The sequence below is a fragment of the Perognathus longimembris genome, chromosome 2, assembly GCF_023159225.1.
Source record: "Perognathus longimembris pacificus isolate PPM17 chromosome 2, ASM2315922v1, whole genome shotgun sequence".
In the NCBI taxonomy this organism is placed as follows: Eukaryota; Metazoa; Chordata; class Mammalia; order Rodentia; family Heteromyidae; genus Perognathus; species Perognathus longimembris.
In genome coordinates this window covers 12,624,747-12,640,656 of record NC_063162.1, presented here as the reverse complement: position 1 = coordinate 12,640,656, position 15,910 = coordinate 12,624,747, and the positions used below count along the sequence as shown (strand labels likewise).

At 41.0% G+C, this 15,910-nt stretch overlaps 1 protein-coding gene across 16 annotated transcripts in view; it reads right to left on the bottom strand.

The window, feature by feature from the left end:
* The window catches only part of Ablim1 (actin binding LIM protein 1), a 243,101-nt gene that overhangs the window by 36,426 nt on the left and 190,765 nt on the right, over positions 1-15,910 (bottom strand). For 12 of the 16 annotated variants that reach the window (XM_048338187.1, XM_048338185.1, XM_048338198.1 and 9 more), the window contains 2 exons: positions 6,229-6,316; positions 2,932-2,990 (listed from right to left, as the gene is read on the bottom strand). In XM_048338187.1, coding sequence (XP_048194144.1) covers positions 2,932-2,990; positions 6,229-6,316 — 147 coding nt within the window. Of the gene's footprint in view, positions 1-436; positions 521-2,931; positions 2,991-6,228; positions 6,317-15,910 lie in introns of all 16 variants that reach the window. The other 4 variants (XM_048338196.1, XM_048338200.1, XM_048338201.1 and 1 more) reach the window with 2 other exon arrangements.

Here is a 15,910-nt window from a genome sequence, read left to right as displayed (position 1 = left end):
ATTCCAAATGACAGGATCTATATGACCCTGGTCCTGTCATACTCAGGTCCCATTTTACCTTTTTTTTTTTTTTTTTTTTTTTACCTGTCCTTTCTTCCCCTCCAAGTGTGCCCAGTCCGACACTACCCTGGGAGCATGGCAAATGACATTTGTTAAGGAATCGATGTGGGAGCACAGGACCAAATGGCTGCTTCCCACATGCTGGCTTTAATCAAGTCAATGCTTTTAGCCACCGCTCTGAAGGAAAACATCAATCAGAGAAGAAAAACCAGCTTGCGTCAGAGGGTAAGGGGTGCCGGTGGGGTGAGGAAAGCATCTGTGGGAGCTGGAGAAGTTACACGAGAAAAGCAGCGGGTGGAGGGGAGGGGAGGATGAAGCCACAGAAGCTTGAGCCTGGGACAGGAGCTCAGAGCCTCAGCCCAGACACAGCGCCAACCTGCAGACACGGGGACCGTCCTGTGCGGCGAATCAGACTTTTGGGATAAAAGAAATCAGATGAGGAGCGATGAATGTTTGGTGGCTGTCATAAAACACGAGAGAAGCAAAGAATAAACAACAACAACAACCCCAAAAGCACTCATTTCGAAAAGAAATATTCTAACAAGACACTTGAGGGACAAGGCATTTGATAGCAAACAATCAAGTGATAGTCCTTTAGCTGGTATACACGTGCCATTTTGGTATGTCAGTTTGGGGCCCATGTTAAAAGCCTGCAGATTGAACAAGTCTTCATATGAAAGTATATTTAACTATGTTCCAAGCCAACCTTTTCTTCTGACTCAATGCATTTGTTGTATGCAGAAGAAGAAGCCAGTGGAGCCAACTGAGAGGCGTGCTTACTGGGCTTGTTGTGAGAAACGCCCCGTGTGAGTTCTTAAATACCAAGAATGTGGATTACTCAGTAGGGTCGCTGAAAGATTCTTAAAACATTTTCATTTTGCTATGGAAACTGCTGTCATGTGACAAGCGGTGAAAGGCCTTAGAGGTCTTGGCAAAAGATGTGCGACATACAGACACACCCTGAGGAGAATGTGGGATTTCTCCTTCCCCTCAAAGCTTCTGCCCCTGTAATCCTCACCAATAGCACTGTGCCCTGCTGAGCATGCTGGAATCAATCTCTCCTCTCTGAGGTTCACTTTATTCTGTGCCACAGGCCTTCTGGAAGACAGGGAGCCCAAGGACTCACCCCTCTTTCCCCAAATAGTATATAGTCAGTAGGAGAAGAGCTCTGGAATTATCTGGAAAGCTTACAAAAGGAACACAACAAGAACTCCTCTTCACCAGAATAAGCGAAATACTTCCCTAGTTGTTTTCATAAGCTTCTCCAGAGAGTTCCATTAAGATGTGATCAAGAATGTTGATTTTTATTAACTCTTTTGAAAAAATCACTTAAGGAACATAATCCACAAACCATCATAGTTTGCTGTGCAGAGAAAAGACGAACCTGCCTCTCATTCTGGCCTCATTAGCATCCTTTCTTTGCCCCTCCAAAAGTTTCATTGCACGATAAAGTAAAATAAGTGATTATTCCAAAAAAAAAAAAAAAGCAACACTGTGGGCCAGGGCACAGACCATTTTCTATTTGGGTGGTTTTTGGACAGGGGGCTCAAACTATGAGGTAGGTCTTACTTTTTTAGTACAAAAGTGACCAGAAAGTTGTCTCTTTATTATTCCCATATTTTATAAAGATAACCAACTGCCTAAGTATCTGTGGTTCGACAAAATCCGCCAAGTCTCTAGCCTGTCTGGTGGCTGAACTTGGAGGGCAATCACGTACACTCAATTGCATGTCAGACAGAGATCAAAAGCATCCCAAGATAGGCGGACGCATTGTTCCTTTGTCAGTTCTCATCTTTGTTTGATAATTCTGAGTTAAAAGTATTTCTTTCCTGAAATTCTGCTCATAAGAACTGTGAATTCTGTGAGAACTGCTTTTGTTTAGGTCACAGGCAAGGGACAAGTTTCTAAACTATCCAAATGGTAAGGTTTTACCTCTCTACATCTAAATCATGGATTCAGTTGAAGGGGGCTGGGAGTTCCATCGCATGCATGTGTTTCAGTGAAGGAAATAAGGAAAAGATACTTGAAAATAACAGCTGTGTTTTCTGGGGTGGCTGGCACAGGCACCTGCAAATCTGATCATCCTCTCTCTGAAGGCAAGCCAGCCCTCTGTGAAGCGGCAGTGACCACGTCCTGCACTGAACTGGCTGTAGTGCTGCTGGTGTAACAAATATCACCAGACTCTTTCTCATGGAGCCAGTGGAATGAAGTCAAACCCCAGGTTTTCCTTGGGTACCACTAAATTAGCTAAGCAGAGGAACTGGGATTGAGTCTGATTATCACTCTGGGAGAAAAAAAAGTCCATCACCCAGGTAAAATACGGGGAGGCATTTTTTAACATTAGTCAAGGGACATGTAAGATGTATTGTTGTTTTCCCCTAAGGTTGTATCTGACAAACAATCAGGTTGTGTTTTTTTTGGAACTAGAGGCCACTCTGGAGAATTGGATTTAAGAGGCCAATCCGATGTCCCATGAACTGAGCAATGAATGCAGAGTTTGGGTTAGAGTTGGTGCATCACGGATGCAATCCCGAAACCTCTGGCATGGATATCTCCAGATGTTGCATGATGATCATTTGTTCCCCATCTGTACAGACTTTTCCCATGATTGCTCTCCTAAGAAGCTGATCAGTAATGCAAGACTTATTTTGTCTAACACAACCATTTGGAACAAACCCCACAATGCTAAGTTCAAGGTAGGAAGAAAATCTCTTCACTGGCCAAATGATCTTTATACTTGGTTTGTTATCAGCTGGGAAAAAAAAAGGTAGTAGAAGGTAATTTCATCCAAACCCTAGTTCCAGGAATTAGTGACTATTAAGTGTATGGGTTCAAATGCTGTTGGCATCATGGTTCTGATGGTTTTCTTACCCGCAGCTTTTCCTCTGTCTTGGTAGACTGTTTACAGTCGGGATGCCAAACAGTAGAACCTAGAAAGACACATGCATTGTTCAGAGCAGAGTAAATGAAAAGAAGCCATAGTCCTATTCAGATTTCCCAGATGGCCCGCATTCCTCTCTCCACTGTGGGAAAAAGTCAGAGCACCATGATACTGAAATCAAATACTCTCACACTCCAGGTGAGTTTTCATTGTCCAGCCTGAGCTTGGTTCTTTAAAATTTCTGGATCACAGAGATCACTAACTACAACAAAAGCATTTTACTGTAAGAGATAGTTAGGTCTGGGCCGAGTGTTTTTTTTTTTCTTCCTTTTAAACCACATTATTATCCTTTAAAAATTATGTCAAAGTACTTATTACACTCTACATTAAATTTTAGGGACAAAAGTCAAGTTTTGATAACATCAAACAATTTAGTTGTAATAAATCTAGAACCCAAACTCAATTTCTCAATGATCCAATTCTCTAGTAGCCCACAAATGAGAACTCAAGTTAACTGGTAGAAAGATTAAAGTTTCATTTTAAATCTTTTAACTAACTAAAAAAAATGGTTTTTTTGTTTGTTTGTTTTGTTTTTGTTTTTGCCAGTCCTGGAGCTTGAACTCAGGGCCCAAGCACTGTCCCTGGCTTCTTTTTGCTCAAGGCTAGCACTCTACCACTTGAGCCACAGCATCACTTCCAGCTTTTTCTATATATGTGGTGCTGAGGAATCAAACCCAGGACTTCATGTATTGTATACAAGCAAGCACTTTACCACTAGGCCACAATCCCAGCCCCAAATCTTTGCTTTCAAACTAGCAAAAGTAAGTATTTCAGGGGGATTTCCTGTTCTGGGGTCAACAGCCTCCCTTTCTTGGACTATGAAACACTTTAATGTACTTTGGTATCAGCATCACGGAATTAAGGAAAACGTCCTCAACAGAAGGTTTGTAAGAATGCAATGCTTTCCATACGATTTTGAAAGATCACATGTGTAATATATGCTATTTGCATGACTGTGGAGAAAGCTGGTTGGTAAGTACCGTGTTCATATATGGGTTTGTACGGATGTGGGGAGAGGCAGAGGACCCAAATGAATGAACACTTAGAGACTCAGCCAATGAACTGTGAGCTACTGATCTAAATACAGCGGAAGCAGGAGCATCAGGTATTCAGCCTTTATCCCTTGAAGCAGCAACCTGTGTGTAGTGGAAACATTACCACATTAGCTATTATACTGATTAAACTAAAATAATATCGAATTCATGACAAGGAATATGTATGTGTAACAATCATTTCTGTCTGGTTTCACACAGGTTCAAAAAACAAAACTCAAGTAAATCAAAACCAGACATACACCCAGGCCCCTTCAGCCCCAGCTCAAAGGCCGACTACAAAGCACAGGAAATCTCTTAATGTGGGCAGCCAAGGGGCCAGGCCTGGGCCAGATGCATTTGCCGGAAGGTGCTACGGAGCAGGAGGCACTGGCCAGAACACGGGGTCTGTACACAATGTCAACCTTGGGGTCAGAAGCTTGGGCCCTCTAAGCAAGAGAAGGCACTAGAAGATGGAGGTGTCCCATTCTGGAAGAGATGCGGAACAGTCCCATGTCCCCAAACAAAGTCTCTCTAATGAAGTACTGTGTCCATGGCTTGAAACCCCTCTATTCAGCTTCCAGAACCATTGTGAACATGCAGAAAATCTCAGCTCCTGCTTGCTACAGGGTGATGTACACTCGGCTGCGTGTTGACATGTGAAATTCCACAAGCAGGTCTGGAGGCCATGTGAATAATCAATCTAGAGTGGCATTAATCAAGATGCGTTGCACTCAAAATTGATAGGTTGAACTGAAATCCCTTTGTACAGCTACTTAAAAATAATAAAAGATATAACTTTAAAACAAAAGAATCAATCTACAGAAAAATGCTAAGTGACACTTGACTACTGCCACTACTGAGGGATAGCCTGTCCTAGGGACAGTCTGTCTGAAGGATAGCCTGTCTGAGGGATAGCCTGTCCCAGGGGAAATGTATCCTCGGAAGTCCTCACGAGACCACCAAGGCAAGTCACTTGTTTTTCTGGGCCCTTCAACATTTAGTGATGGGTCTCATCACAGTTTTATGGTGATTATGCTAAAGCTAAAAGGACACTGTGTTGCCACCTAGTTCCCCAGCATTTTCAAAGAAGAGAAGCTTCTACAACTGAGAATCTCTTCTAAAGAGTTTTTTTTAGTTATACACACACACACACACACACACACACACACACACACACACACACACTGACAGCAATGCAACCCCTTCATTAAAATTACACAGTGTGTCGTGGAAAGAGGAATATCATGCAAGGAAATGAGACCCAGTAATTACCAGAAGCCAACCATCAACCGATCAACCTCTCTTACAGTTCTTGATGGCTCTACTGATAAACCCTTGTCTAATTAATGATTCTTTTCCCAGCTAAAAATAGTCAAACTCTTGCACAGATGGTGCTGTTTAGACTACAAGAGAATCCACTTCTAAAGCTTCTCAGAATGTTCTGAATGTTCAGGAAGATAAAAGCTCATCAGGGTTTTATGCAAGGAACATTCCTCAAGATCATTTTCAGTAAGGAAAAGTTAAATGTTTCCCTGGAAAGGACTTCATTGCCACCAGAAACGTCTTAATTTGCGTTTTAGAGACTTGGGGTATATGTTCCCTCTCATTCTCTGTCTCAAGGGAAAGCATGTCATCTTAGTGGGATGAAACAAGTGTGTAATTCAACTCCTCACATACAAGACCTTCTTTTCCTTGCAATCCTTAGAGAAGGGCAGGCTTACAGACTTAGATAATACTGCTCAAAGGATTGTGAAGTGGGGAGGGTAATATAAAGTAGCCATTAAATCAGCAACACTTTTAGAAGTGTTTTCTTTCTTTTGATCTTTTGTTTCCCAAACACATTCCTGGGGAGAGTTGGAGAGGAGGAATCCACTGGGCTTTATTCCCAACCCCTCTAACCTGCCCCCCACCCCCCAGCCCAGGGTCCAACTTCACATCTTCCCCATTCTTTCCAAGCAGCAACACAGCTTAGTCTTTCATGGACAGCCTCAGGAGCGCTCAATGTCCTTGTGTCAATTGCTTGGCTGATGATCTTGAATGTGAGATAATTTTTGGCCACTTTCATGTTGGATGTGGGTAGCCTCTCAGCTAATAAAACACCCGCCTCCTCTCAAAACAATCTGACAAACATGGCAACATTGTCTTTTTCCCCAAGGGGTGAGAACATCACTGCACACTCAAGAGCCTGCTCACCTTGAAGATACATTTCCTCTCCTTCTGTGAACATCTGGTTGCATCTGCTGCATCGTGCACAGCTGGGGTGATAATGCTTGTCACCTGCCTGTGAGAGAAAAGGGGACATTTAGTCTAGTCCTTGTCACCCAACTTCCCAAACAAATAGTCCAAGTCAAAGTCAACCTCCCTGGAATGGGAGGGGCACAAAGACCCCTGTGATAGGGTTCATGCCCCCTGGGATGGGGCTTCTGGGCCTCACGGAACTTCTGGCTTCCATTTCTCTGTCAATCTGGCCTTTCCTGAATGGCTGCCTGTGGTATACTGATGCCTGAGAGGAGTCTATCTCCAAGAATCCACCTTATGATGGTAGCATCTGAATTTATGTTGCAGGTTAATGTCGCTCTATACTAAACCAATAAAAATGAATGATCCCTATATTTATTAAGTCTTGCTTTCTTGGTTAAACAATCAGAAAATAAAATCTAACCTAGTTTCAGGCAAGGAAAACCGATAGTAAAGACACCTGGTACTAGGCAGGGCCTGAATTGAATTCAGGGCCTTACACTCTCACTTGGCTTTTTTGCTCATAGCTGGTGCTCTACCATATGGGTCACACGTTCAGGTTTGTCTTTTTATTGGTTAATTGAAGATAATAATTTCCCAGATTTGTTTTCTTAGGCTGGCTTCAAACCAAGATCTTTAGATCTCCGCCTCCTGAGTAGCTAGGATTATAGGTGTGAGCCACTAATACCCAGTTCATTACAGCTTTTATATCAAAAGAAATTCAAATTCCTCCCCCCCTCCTTTCTGGCAATTCTGGGGTTTCAATTTCAGACCTTGAATTTACTAGGCCAACACAAAAATCTCTCCTATCCTACTTACAGCAATCTTTTTACCAATGTCTTTTACTAAGTTTTCTAAAGGAGGCATTTTATGGAGGTGCTTCTGCAGATTCCCTGACATTTCACATTTCTAAACATGACAGATGCCATCACAGCAGGTGTTGACTTCCCCAAAGCGAAGTGTCACTGGACACAGGGACAATTTTCTAGACATGTGCCATGTTACATTAGAGTCAACACAAGCTCAACAAAAGCAAAATCTTTTCCTTCAGAACTTGGCAAAAAAACAAATCACCACTAACTAAAAAGAATCAAATGTGCTCTGCAATGAAAGCAGCTTTATCAATCTAGTGTGACAATATTTCTTTTGCACTAATGGCATGCAATGGTAGTGCTGAGAAGTTTGAAGCAGCTGCTTCCTGCTTCTGTACCCCTGTGAAGCCACAACAGGAAGTTAGGTCTGGACATGATTCCTTTCTCACACCCTCTGTAGAAACTACAAAAGCCCCTTAACAACCAGAGCATTTACATGGTGCTCAGCCAGGAAAAAAAAAAAAACCACCTAGTTACTTAGATAAAAAGCTAGGAAGGAGATCTTTTCAGAAGGATCTGCCAGAAATTTCTATTCATTGTGCTCTTGTACTTGTCCATCTGCTACTTTTTACTTATTTCCTAAAATTATTTTTCCTTTGTGATGTTGGTGTGGGAGTTTTAATGGTAAGAGAAGTACAGAAAAGATCAGTGTGAAGTGGCTCCTGCCCACAGACATCTAGGCCCAAATGTGAGGTTTTAAAAAAGAAGACAGTTTGACTAAATTCTCAAGCAGGCTGGCTTGACTAGGATGTTACTGCTGACATCCCAGGTAGACAATCGCTGGTTTCTTAAGGGAGGAAATAAAGGTTCTTTGAAAGGAATCTGGTGTGGTCCAGGGTAAAAAAGCACACCCTCGGTGAACGAGAAATGGGAAGAAATTTCTTCAGGCTGCTAAAGTATACTTGCCATAGTTAGTGTGAAACCTTAGAGGTGTGTGGATGCTAGCTAATGTGATAAGTCAAGAAACACAATTATAAAGATCACCAATAGGGGCTGGGGATTTAGCTCAGCGCAAGAGCGCCTGCCTGGAGAGTACAAGGCCCTGAGTTCAGTCCTCAGCTCTGGAAAAAAAAAAAAAAATCTATATACAAAAAAAAAGATCACCAATAAAAGAGCTCAGTCAAGTGGTTATATAAGAGATCAAAAAACCCCCACAAGGGGCTGGGGATATAGCCTAGTGGCAAGAGTGCCTGCCTCGGATACACGAGGCCCTAGGTTCGATTCCCCAGCACCACATATACAGAAAACGGCCAGAAGCGGCGCTGTGGCTCAAGTGGCAGAGTGCTAGCCTTGAGCGGGAAGAAGCCAGGGACAGTGCTCAGGCCCTGAGTCCAAGGCCCAGGACTGGCCAAAAAAAAAAAAAAAAAAACCCCACAGGTTATCATTCATTATTAATAAAAAAAATTATATAAGGGTAATGAGAAAATAGGGCCCAAATGATAATGATAACTAATAAACAAACTTCCTAGTGCCAGATCTACATAAATAAAAGTATAGAGCTCAACTGCTGGGTATTAAAGACTTAAATAGTAATACACAATATTTCTGGATGGAGAAATAAAGTATTGTAAAGATGTTGATTTATCTACAATAAACCTATCAATGCAGTACATCTCCAATCTTAATTCCCATGAGATCTCCCTTTATAGATCTTGAAGACCATTTCTGTAAGTTCACACAGAAGAAAACAAAAGCATCAAAATACAAAGGTTGTTTTTCTTTTTTGCAAAGAGAGCAACAATGAGAGGGAACTTTCCCCTTCTAATATAAAATGTTTTAGGGCTAAAATAATTAAAATGTGTCAACACTGCTGTAAGGATAAAAAAATAATAAATCAGTGGAGAGGAGAGGAACCAGCTGTACAAGCAAATATGCAGAAGAATTTAGTTGATCCTAAAGGTAGCATCTCAACTGAATTGACAGATGATTTGACAAGTTCTTCATTTAGAAGAATGTAAATACAGACCTGTAAGTCAGCCGACACAAAAATTAATTTCAGAGAATTTATAAAGCTAAAATGAGAAATTAAATTTTCTATAATTTTATAAATATAAAGTATTATATTACAGAACTACTAGAAGACTAATATAGGAGATTAAAATAATGTGGGAGAGGTAGGATATATGAAGCAAGGTAAACCTACAAAGAACAAAGACTAATCTATGTACAAAAATGAAAAATCTCTGGACATAAAATGAGGAATTGAGGTTGTCCCTCACACATTTCAGGGAAAAGGTTACTTAAAATATTCAGAATATGCACAGTGGAAAATGTCAATGATCCAAACAATTTATTCACCCCCTTTTCACAGTCTGAGAAATACAATTTAGGGGGGAAAACATTTTTTTTGTTCATTAAACTGGCAAAGATAAAAACAAGATTACACTGTTGGTGATCAAATTCCTTCCTGAAACGCAAATTGGCAAGGCCTGCTAAAATTTATTATGCACATACCCTCTGACCCACAATTCTAATTCTAGGAAGCTATTTATGGCATTTCTTACGTACATGACAAAAGTGAATGTACTAAGAATATTTACTACTATCTTACTTATCATGGCAAAGAACAAAGAAATAGCAATCAAAATCAGGAAGAAGTTAAATAAGACGTTAAATCACATGTAGCCATTAAAAGAATGAATTAAACCTTATGTACTCAGATGAAAAGAATTCAAACATATCATTGTGTTCAAACTAACATTACAAGTGAAAAAAAATCAAGCAGAAAAATAATGCCTCTTAGTCATATGAAATTCTGGTCCAAGTGTGGAAAGTCTGACTAGATTCAAACCCAGTTTCAGCATTCTTTGATCTGTGTGGACACAAATTCATGAACTTCAGCTTCCACATCTATGAAATGGAATGAATAATTTCACTTACTGGAGGAGAAATATAGCCTGGTACTATGCTAAGTGCTTTAACACCTTTGCTCATCCTCTAGAGCAGGTGCTCCCACTATTACTTAGGTATATGTATTTTATGTATATTGACCTTATATGTGTGCTCAACATAGAGAAAATAGGAAGAATATACAATCATCAGAGTGTTGTGCTTGCTTTTGGGGAGAGAGGAAGAGGAGAAGAAGGTGACTTTATATCACTGTTTCACATCAAGAATGTATTTTTATGTTACTATGTAAGAAGAGAATAAAAAGCAAAAAGAGGAAGTTCCATCATGTGTCTTGGAGTCACAACACCTGGGTTTGAGTCCCCCCCCCCCCCCCAGACTATATTTTACAAATTCTTGGAACTTTGTGATGAGTATGTTGGTACTGGGGCTTGAACTTGGAGCCTCATATTCTTCCTTGGATTTTTGGCTCAAGGCTAGCGCTCTACCACTTGAGCCATACCAGGTTCATGGCCACACCACTAGAAGTAATGGAACCCAGATAGTATCCCATAAGTGTGCATGAACTGTCATACAGATGGATAGAAGCCGTGTCAAGTCCCCACGTGGCAGGGGCCTCCACAATCATGAGCACAAACACCACTAAGAAACAAAACATCAGTCTTCAACCATTGCTTGGTCCATCCCAAGTGGCTAAACAAATCATGTCATGTCACAAAATTCAGGGACACTGAGTTTCTAGAACAGTACAGGCCTGCAGGGCCAGGAGGTCAGGAGCACAAGGGCAAGGCAGCCCCTCCTCTTCATGGCTGAGTTAGTCTGGTTTTATTTCTTCTTACATAGGCATCTGTGACAGTTCACAGACGAAGTATCACAGAAAAGTATCAGAGCTGAACAGACACCTGGTCACATGCAAACCAACCAAACACTGGATAGGGCTAAACCAAAATCCTCTCAAGTGAAGGCTTTTTTTTTTTTAGAAGAAGGAACTTATTTTCTATCAGGAGCCAAGTAAAAAGCTAAGCAGTGTTCATGTAAGAAATAGATGATAAATACATTTTGGAGATAAATTGCAAACTTGTACAGTTTGACATGGCAGGGGCTCTGTTGTGGCAGGTAGATCGCCTGAGCGTTGGTTTACCTGCTCCCTGGCTTTAAGCATACAACCTCCCAGTCTAGCTATGCTTGAGTCTGAGAGGTCTGATTGCCTCTGGGGCTCACCAGAGCTGTGACATGATTATTCTCCACCCATCTCTGTGCCTGCTACTTAAAAACTTTATAATACCATTTCAATAGCTTCACATATTAATTTTATTCACTTACTTTTTGGTAATACTAGAGTTTGACCTCAAAGCCTCATGCAAACTAGGCAGGTGCTCTACTGCTTGAGCTACATCGTCCAACCCTCATTTTTATATATTTCAAATGTACACTAAAAGAAGACATTCTAGTATGAAACTCCACAATTATCTTATTTAGCCAAGTTTTCACAAAGAACACTGCTTTCTTTAACAGTGCTGATTGAATCAGATGCTGGCAATTATTAATATTGTTTGGAAAACCTCTAATTGGGAAATGTGCACTTCATTTAATATGCAAGCCAGAATTCTAGGAAATGCTACCTATTCTGAGGCAAAAATTTAATATAAAGTATCAAATTTTTGATAGAACCCCTTGTCTGGAGGAATAGAAAGGAATTCTGGATTCCTTGTTGCCATGGGGTACAAGAAAAGTATTCCAAGATTTGTATCATGAGGTTTTGGCGGTCCTTAACTTCTGCCCCACAGGGTCTCAAATATGGCCTTATTTACCCTCTCCAGAAAACTCCAGGACCCTTATCTGAAAAGTGTGAAGTGCTAGACTGGACAATCTAGACTCTTATTCGGATGTGAAATTCTGTGTTTCTTTGTGAAACCCTGTACCAGTCACTGAGCAGGGTTAATAGAAAGCCATTTGGAGGGAGAAAGGACATTATTGATGGAGGGAATGGAGCTAAGCCAATGATTCCATCCTGGCTGGTGCCCAGGAGTGATGCTGAAGCCCAGGCTAAGCCCTACACTTAACTGAATAGGCTACTGGGAATAGAGTGAATACGTGTGATTAGAGAGCCCATCCCTCCTCAGATAATCCACTTAGCTTCTGAGGGCAAATGGTCCTTGTTCCCTCCTTTCTACCCTCCACCTCCTCCTCCTTCTCTCAGAATTCCCTATTCCTCACGGGAGTCCTAGAAATTGACCTTTGTCCTTTATGGAGAATGTCCTGACTACTTCAGGAAGGACCTGCAGAAGTCGTGCTGGGAGATGACAGTGATTTTAAAACAAAAGATCAAAACCTTTACTCGTAAATGACCTGAAACAAGTTTGTTGTGATGAGACATCTTAGACTGTGAGACCACAAGGAAAATAATGGTCCACAAAAGTCTCAGTGCTTAAAACAATGGCCACATACTTTGTCCCTGGAGGTTCAAAGGGGGTTAGGGTTTGGGTTTTTTTCTGTAGTAGGATTTAACCTAGGGCCTTGGGTTGTTCAGCTTGCTTGCTCACCTCCAGAGAGAGAGAGAGAGAGAGAGAGAGAGAGAGAGAGAGAGAGAGAGAGAGAGAGAGAGAGAGAGAGAGAGAGAGAGAGAGTAGGTGGAGGCAGTTTCTGGTTACTTTGGAGATGGGAGTTTCACTGACTTTTTTGGCCTGGACTGGCTTCAACCAGAGATGCTCCAGATTTCAGTCTCCTAAGTAGCTAGGATTACTGGTGTGAGCCACTGCTGACCAGACAAGAGCTAAGGCTCTTAACTCTACATTAACCCAGCCATTGTATGCTACAATCCCATAAGGCCTTGCTCTGTGCCAGCACGGTATCAGATACTTGCAGTAACTTGTCTCACAACAGTCCTGTGAGCTCGATGCAGCTTTATGGATATATTCTACAAATACAGAAACTACAACCTACTTTTCTAGGTTGGTAGTAGCGTTTAAGGATCCAAATTGTCTCATGCTTAAAAACTTAAAGGAATAAATTGCTTATTGGTCCCCAAGACTCTCAAATACAATTCTGGTTGAACACATAAACACTCAGAAGTTGGAGTTTTCTGACTTTACACCATTTTAAATGTTTACATGGGTGTTACATATGCAACACCCATGGTCATGGGGCTCAGAAAAAAACTTAGAGGTGTGTGTGTTAGTATTAGGGCTTGAACTCAGGTCTTACACACTATCCTTTAGCTTTTCTGTGCAAGGCTGGCACTCTACCACTTGAGCCACAGCTCCACTTCCAGCTTTTTTTTCTGATTAGCTGGAGCTAAAAGTTTCTTAGACTTTCCTGACTGGGTTGGCTTTGAACTGCAGTCCTAAGCGCTCCGCTTCCTGAGTAGCTGATTACAGGCATGAGCAACTAGCGACTGGCCTTCATTTTTGTAGGCACCAAAATGAGTCTGTGTAGATCCCCAGGAACTGAGAAATTGCCAATCTGGGTGGATTACAACTTAATGAGCAAGCCAGAGGGAGGAACAAAGAGATACTGCTAAGATGGCAGTAGCAGTTCCCAGTCTCCCTCCCACTAGGTGCAGGGCTCTGGCTGATGCAGACATTTTGCAGCTGGGATTTGTCCCCTGAAGTGGGAGAAGTTCCCACTGCAACTGGCTGAGCTTGCTCTCCCAGCTGAACACTCATTCATTCCAGGCCTTTCCCCTGATGCAGCAGCACGAACAGGCAGGATCATGAGGGTGTGCCTTGGCCTGCAATTTGTATCCTGGGCAAAAGTGAATAAATCAGTCTACCCAGGCAGCTTTCACAAAGCCCAGAGGATATGTTACAAGTCTGTGCAAAGCCAGCCAACACAGATGAGAACATCCTGTAGCCTTACTGCCTTGCCCACCACCACAGCCCCTGCACCTACAGATAGGCCAAACATACACTGTGTCAGAGGAAGGGTGGCAGAGTGTATTTCCAAATAAGGAGGCACAAAGTAGTTCAAAGAGAAATAAAAATCGAATGCTCTGCTTCCCAATAACTCTCTTGTTTACATGAATGAAAAGTACAATATCCCAGGGTGACTATCTGTTGGGTGTTTGCTTTCTTAACTCCTTCCACGAAATTAAGTACCAACAAGAACAACAAACAAACCTTTTTAAAAAAAGTCTTTGCTGCTTAATGGTGCTACAACAAATGCTATCTGTAAATGTGAGTATCCGATTTTCAGGACCTATTCAGTCAGTCACTTTCAGTTGATCCATATAGCCACGCAATGCCTATGAAAATCTTGGCAGGATTGTGTGCAGAAACTGAAAAACTGATCACAAAAATGTTATGGTCAAGAAAAAATGTTATGGTCATACAAAAGACCTAGAAAAGTAAAAAAATTTTGGAGAAAAAAATAATACCAAATGTAAAACACAAATGACTTGATTTTTTAAAGCTTACTAATTGAGCTACAAGTAATCAAGACAGCAATGGTTTTAACACTAAGAGACACTTGTAAATCAGTTGAGCAAAAGATATTCTGGGAATAAACCCACACATTGATGATCAATTGATTTTCAACAAAGTGCCAAGGCAATTTAGTGGAGGAAGGGTGATATTTCTAATAAATGATGCTAGAAACATTGGATACCCAGGGCCAATTAAATTCCCACCTCAGACTATATATGAAAATTCAACTAGAAATGATCATAGATCTAAATATAAAGAATACAAGTAACCTTATGAAATTGAGTACTCTTCTAAACTTATTTCTTCATCTGTAAAAATTGGCATAAGAAAATGTACTTGGTAGGGTTATTATGAAAAATTAACTGACAAAATGTAAGTTGGTAACAAAGTGCCAACCAGTATTAGTCAAATTAGATAATCTTTGGTGCAGTTCTTTCCTACTAGATTCAAAATTCCCTAAGGACACGGGCTACACCTGTATATTAATATCTAGGATATCTTACTTTTTATATTGCAAGTTCTCTAGAAATGTTTAGAGAATCAGTGAACCAACAGAAATCTTACCAGAAAAGCTCTGCATCATTTAGCAACCATTTTATGGGCAATTATGGTGGCCAAAAGAAAAATCAAAGATTAATTTGTGGGCCTTGGCCTTAACTATATTATTTCTTGTTTTCAGACAGCATCCGGAGACATCACAAACCTTTTCCCTATCTGGTTCCCCAGCAACATGGTGAATTAGGTCTTATGCCCATTGGCAGATAAGGAAACCAAGGCTTAGGAAAGCAAAAAAAAAATCACCTAAGGGCGGGCATCTGAATTCAGGTTGGTTGAAAGGCACAGAGTAAGTGCTCAGAACCACTGGATTCTTGATGGAGCTCTTCTACGCTTCCCAGAACTGCCAGGAAATATATAGAGCCTATAACTACTGTCAATTTTTTTAAGATTACAAATAAAACTTCACTGTACAAATCAAGTCTGTGAATTCCACAATCTGGCCAAACTAAAGTAAAGCTAGTTGTTTCAGTTTTTATTTTTGGTATCTTGAAATAGGACCTCACTATGTAGTCAAGGGTGACTTCAAATCCATAATCCTCCTCTCTCAGCCTCAAGTATTGGAATTAAAGGAATGTGCCACTACACCTAGCAAATGTTAAATCTTTAACAATGTTTTTACTCCATCCTTCCTGCTTCTACTGGTTGAAAGGGCCTGACTGCAAATGCTATAAAGTAAAAACAATATACCTCTAATAATGAACACCAGGTCTTTTCAAATCAGCTATCCCAAATAATGCTGTTTTTTTCCCTCTCAAAAAGACATTGTTTCAGGTTTGCAGCAAAACTAAAGTGGAAACTATAGAGTTCCCACACATGTTCATCATCACACAGCAGGGTGGCGTATTCGTCATAACTGACGGCCTAGCTTGACTGACACATGAGTATCACCCAAGTCTGCAGTTCTTTGCAGGGTTAACTCTTGGTTATTGTGATGTG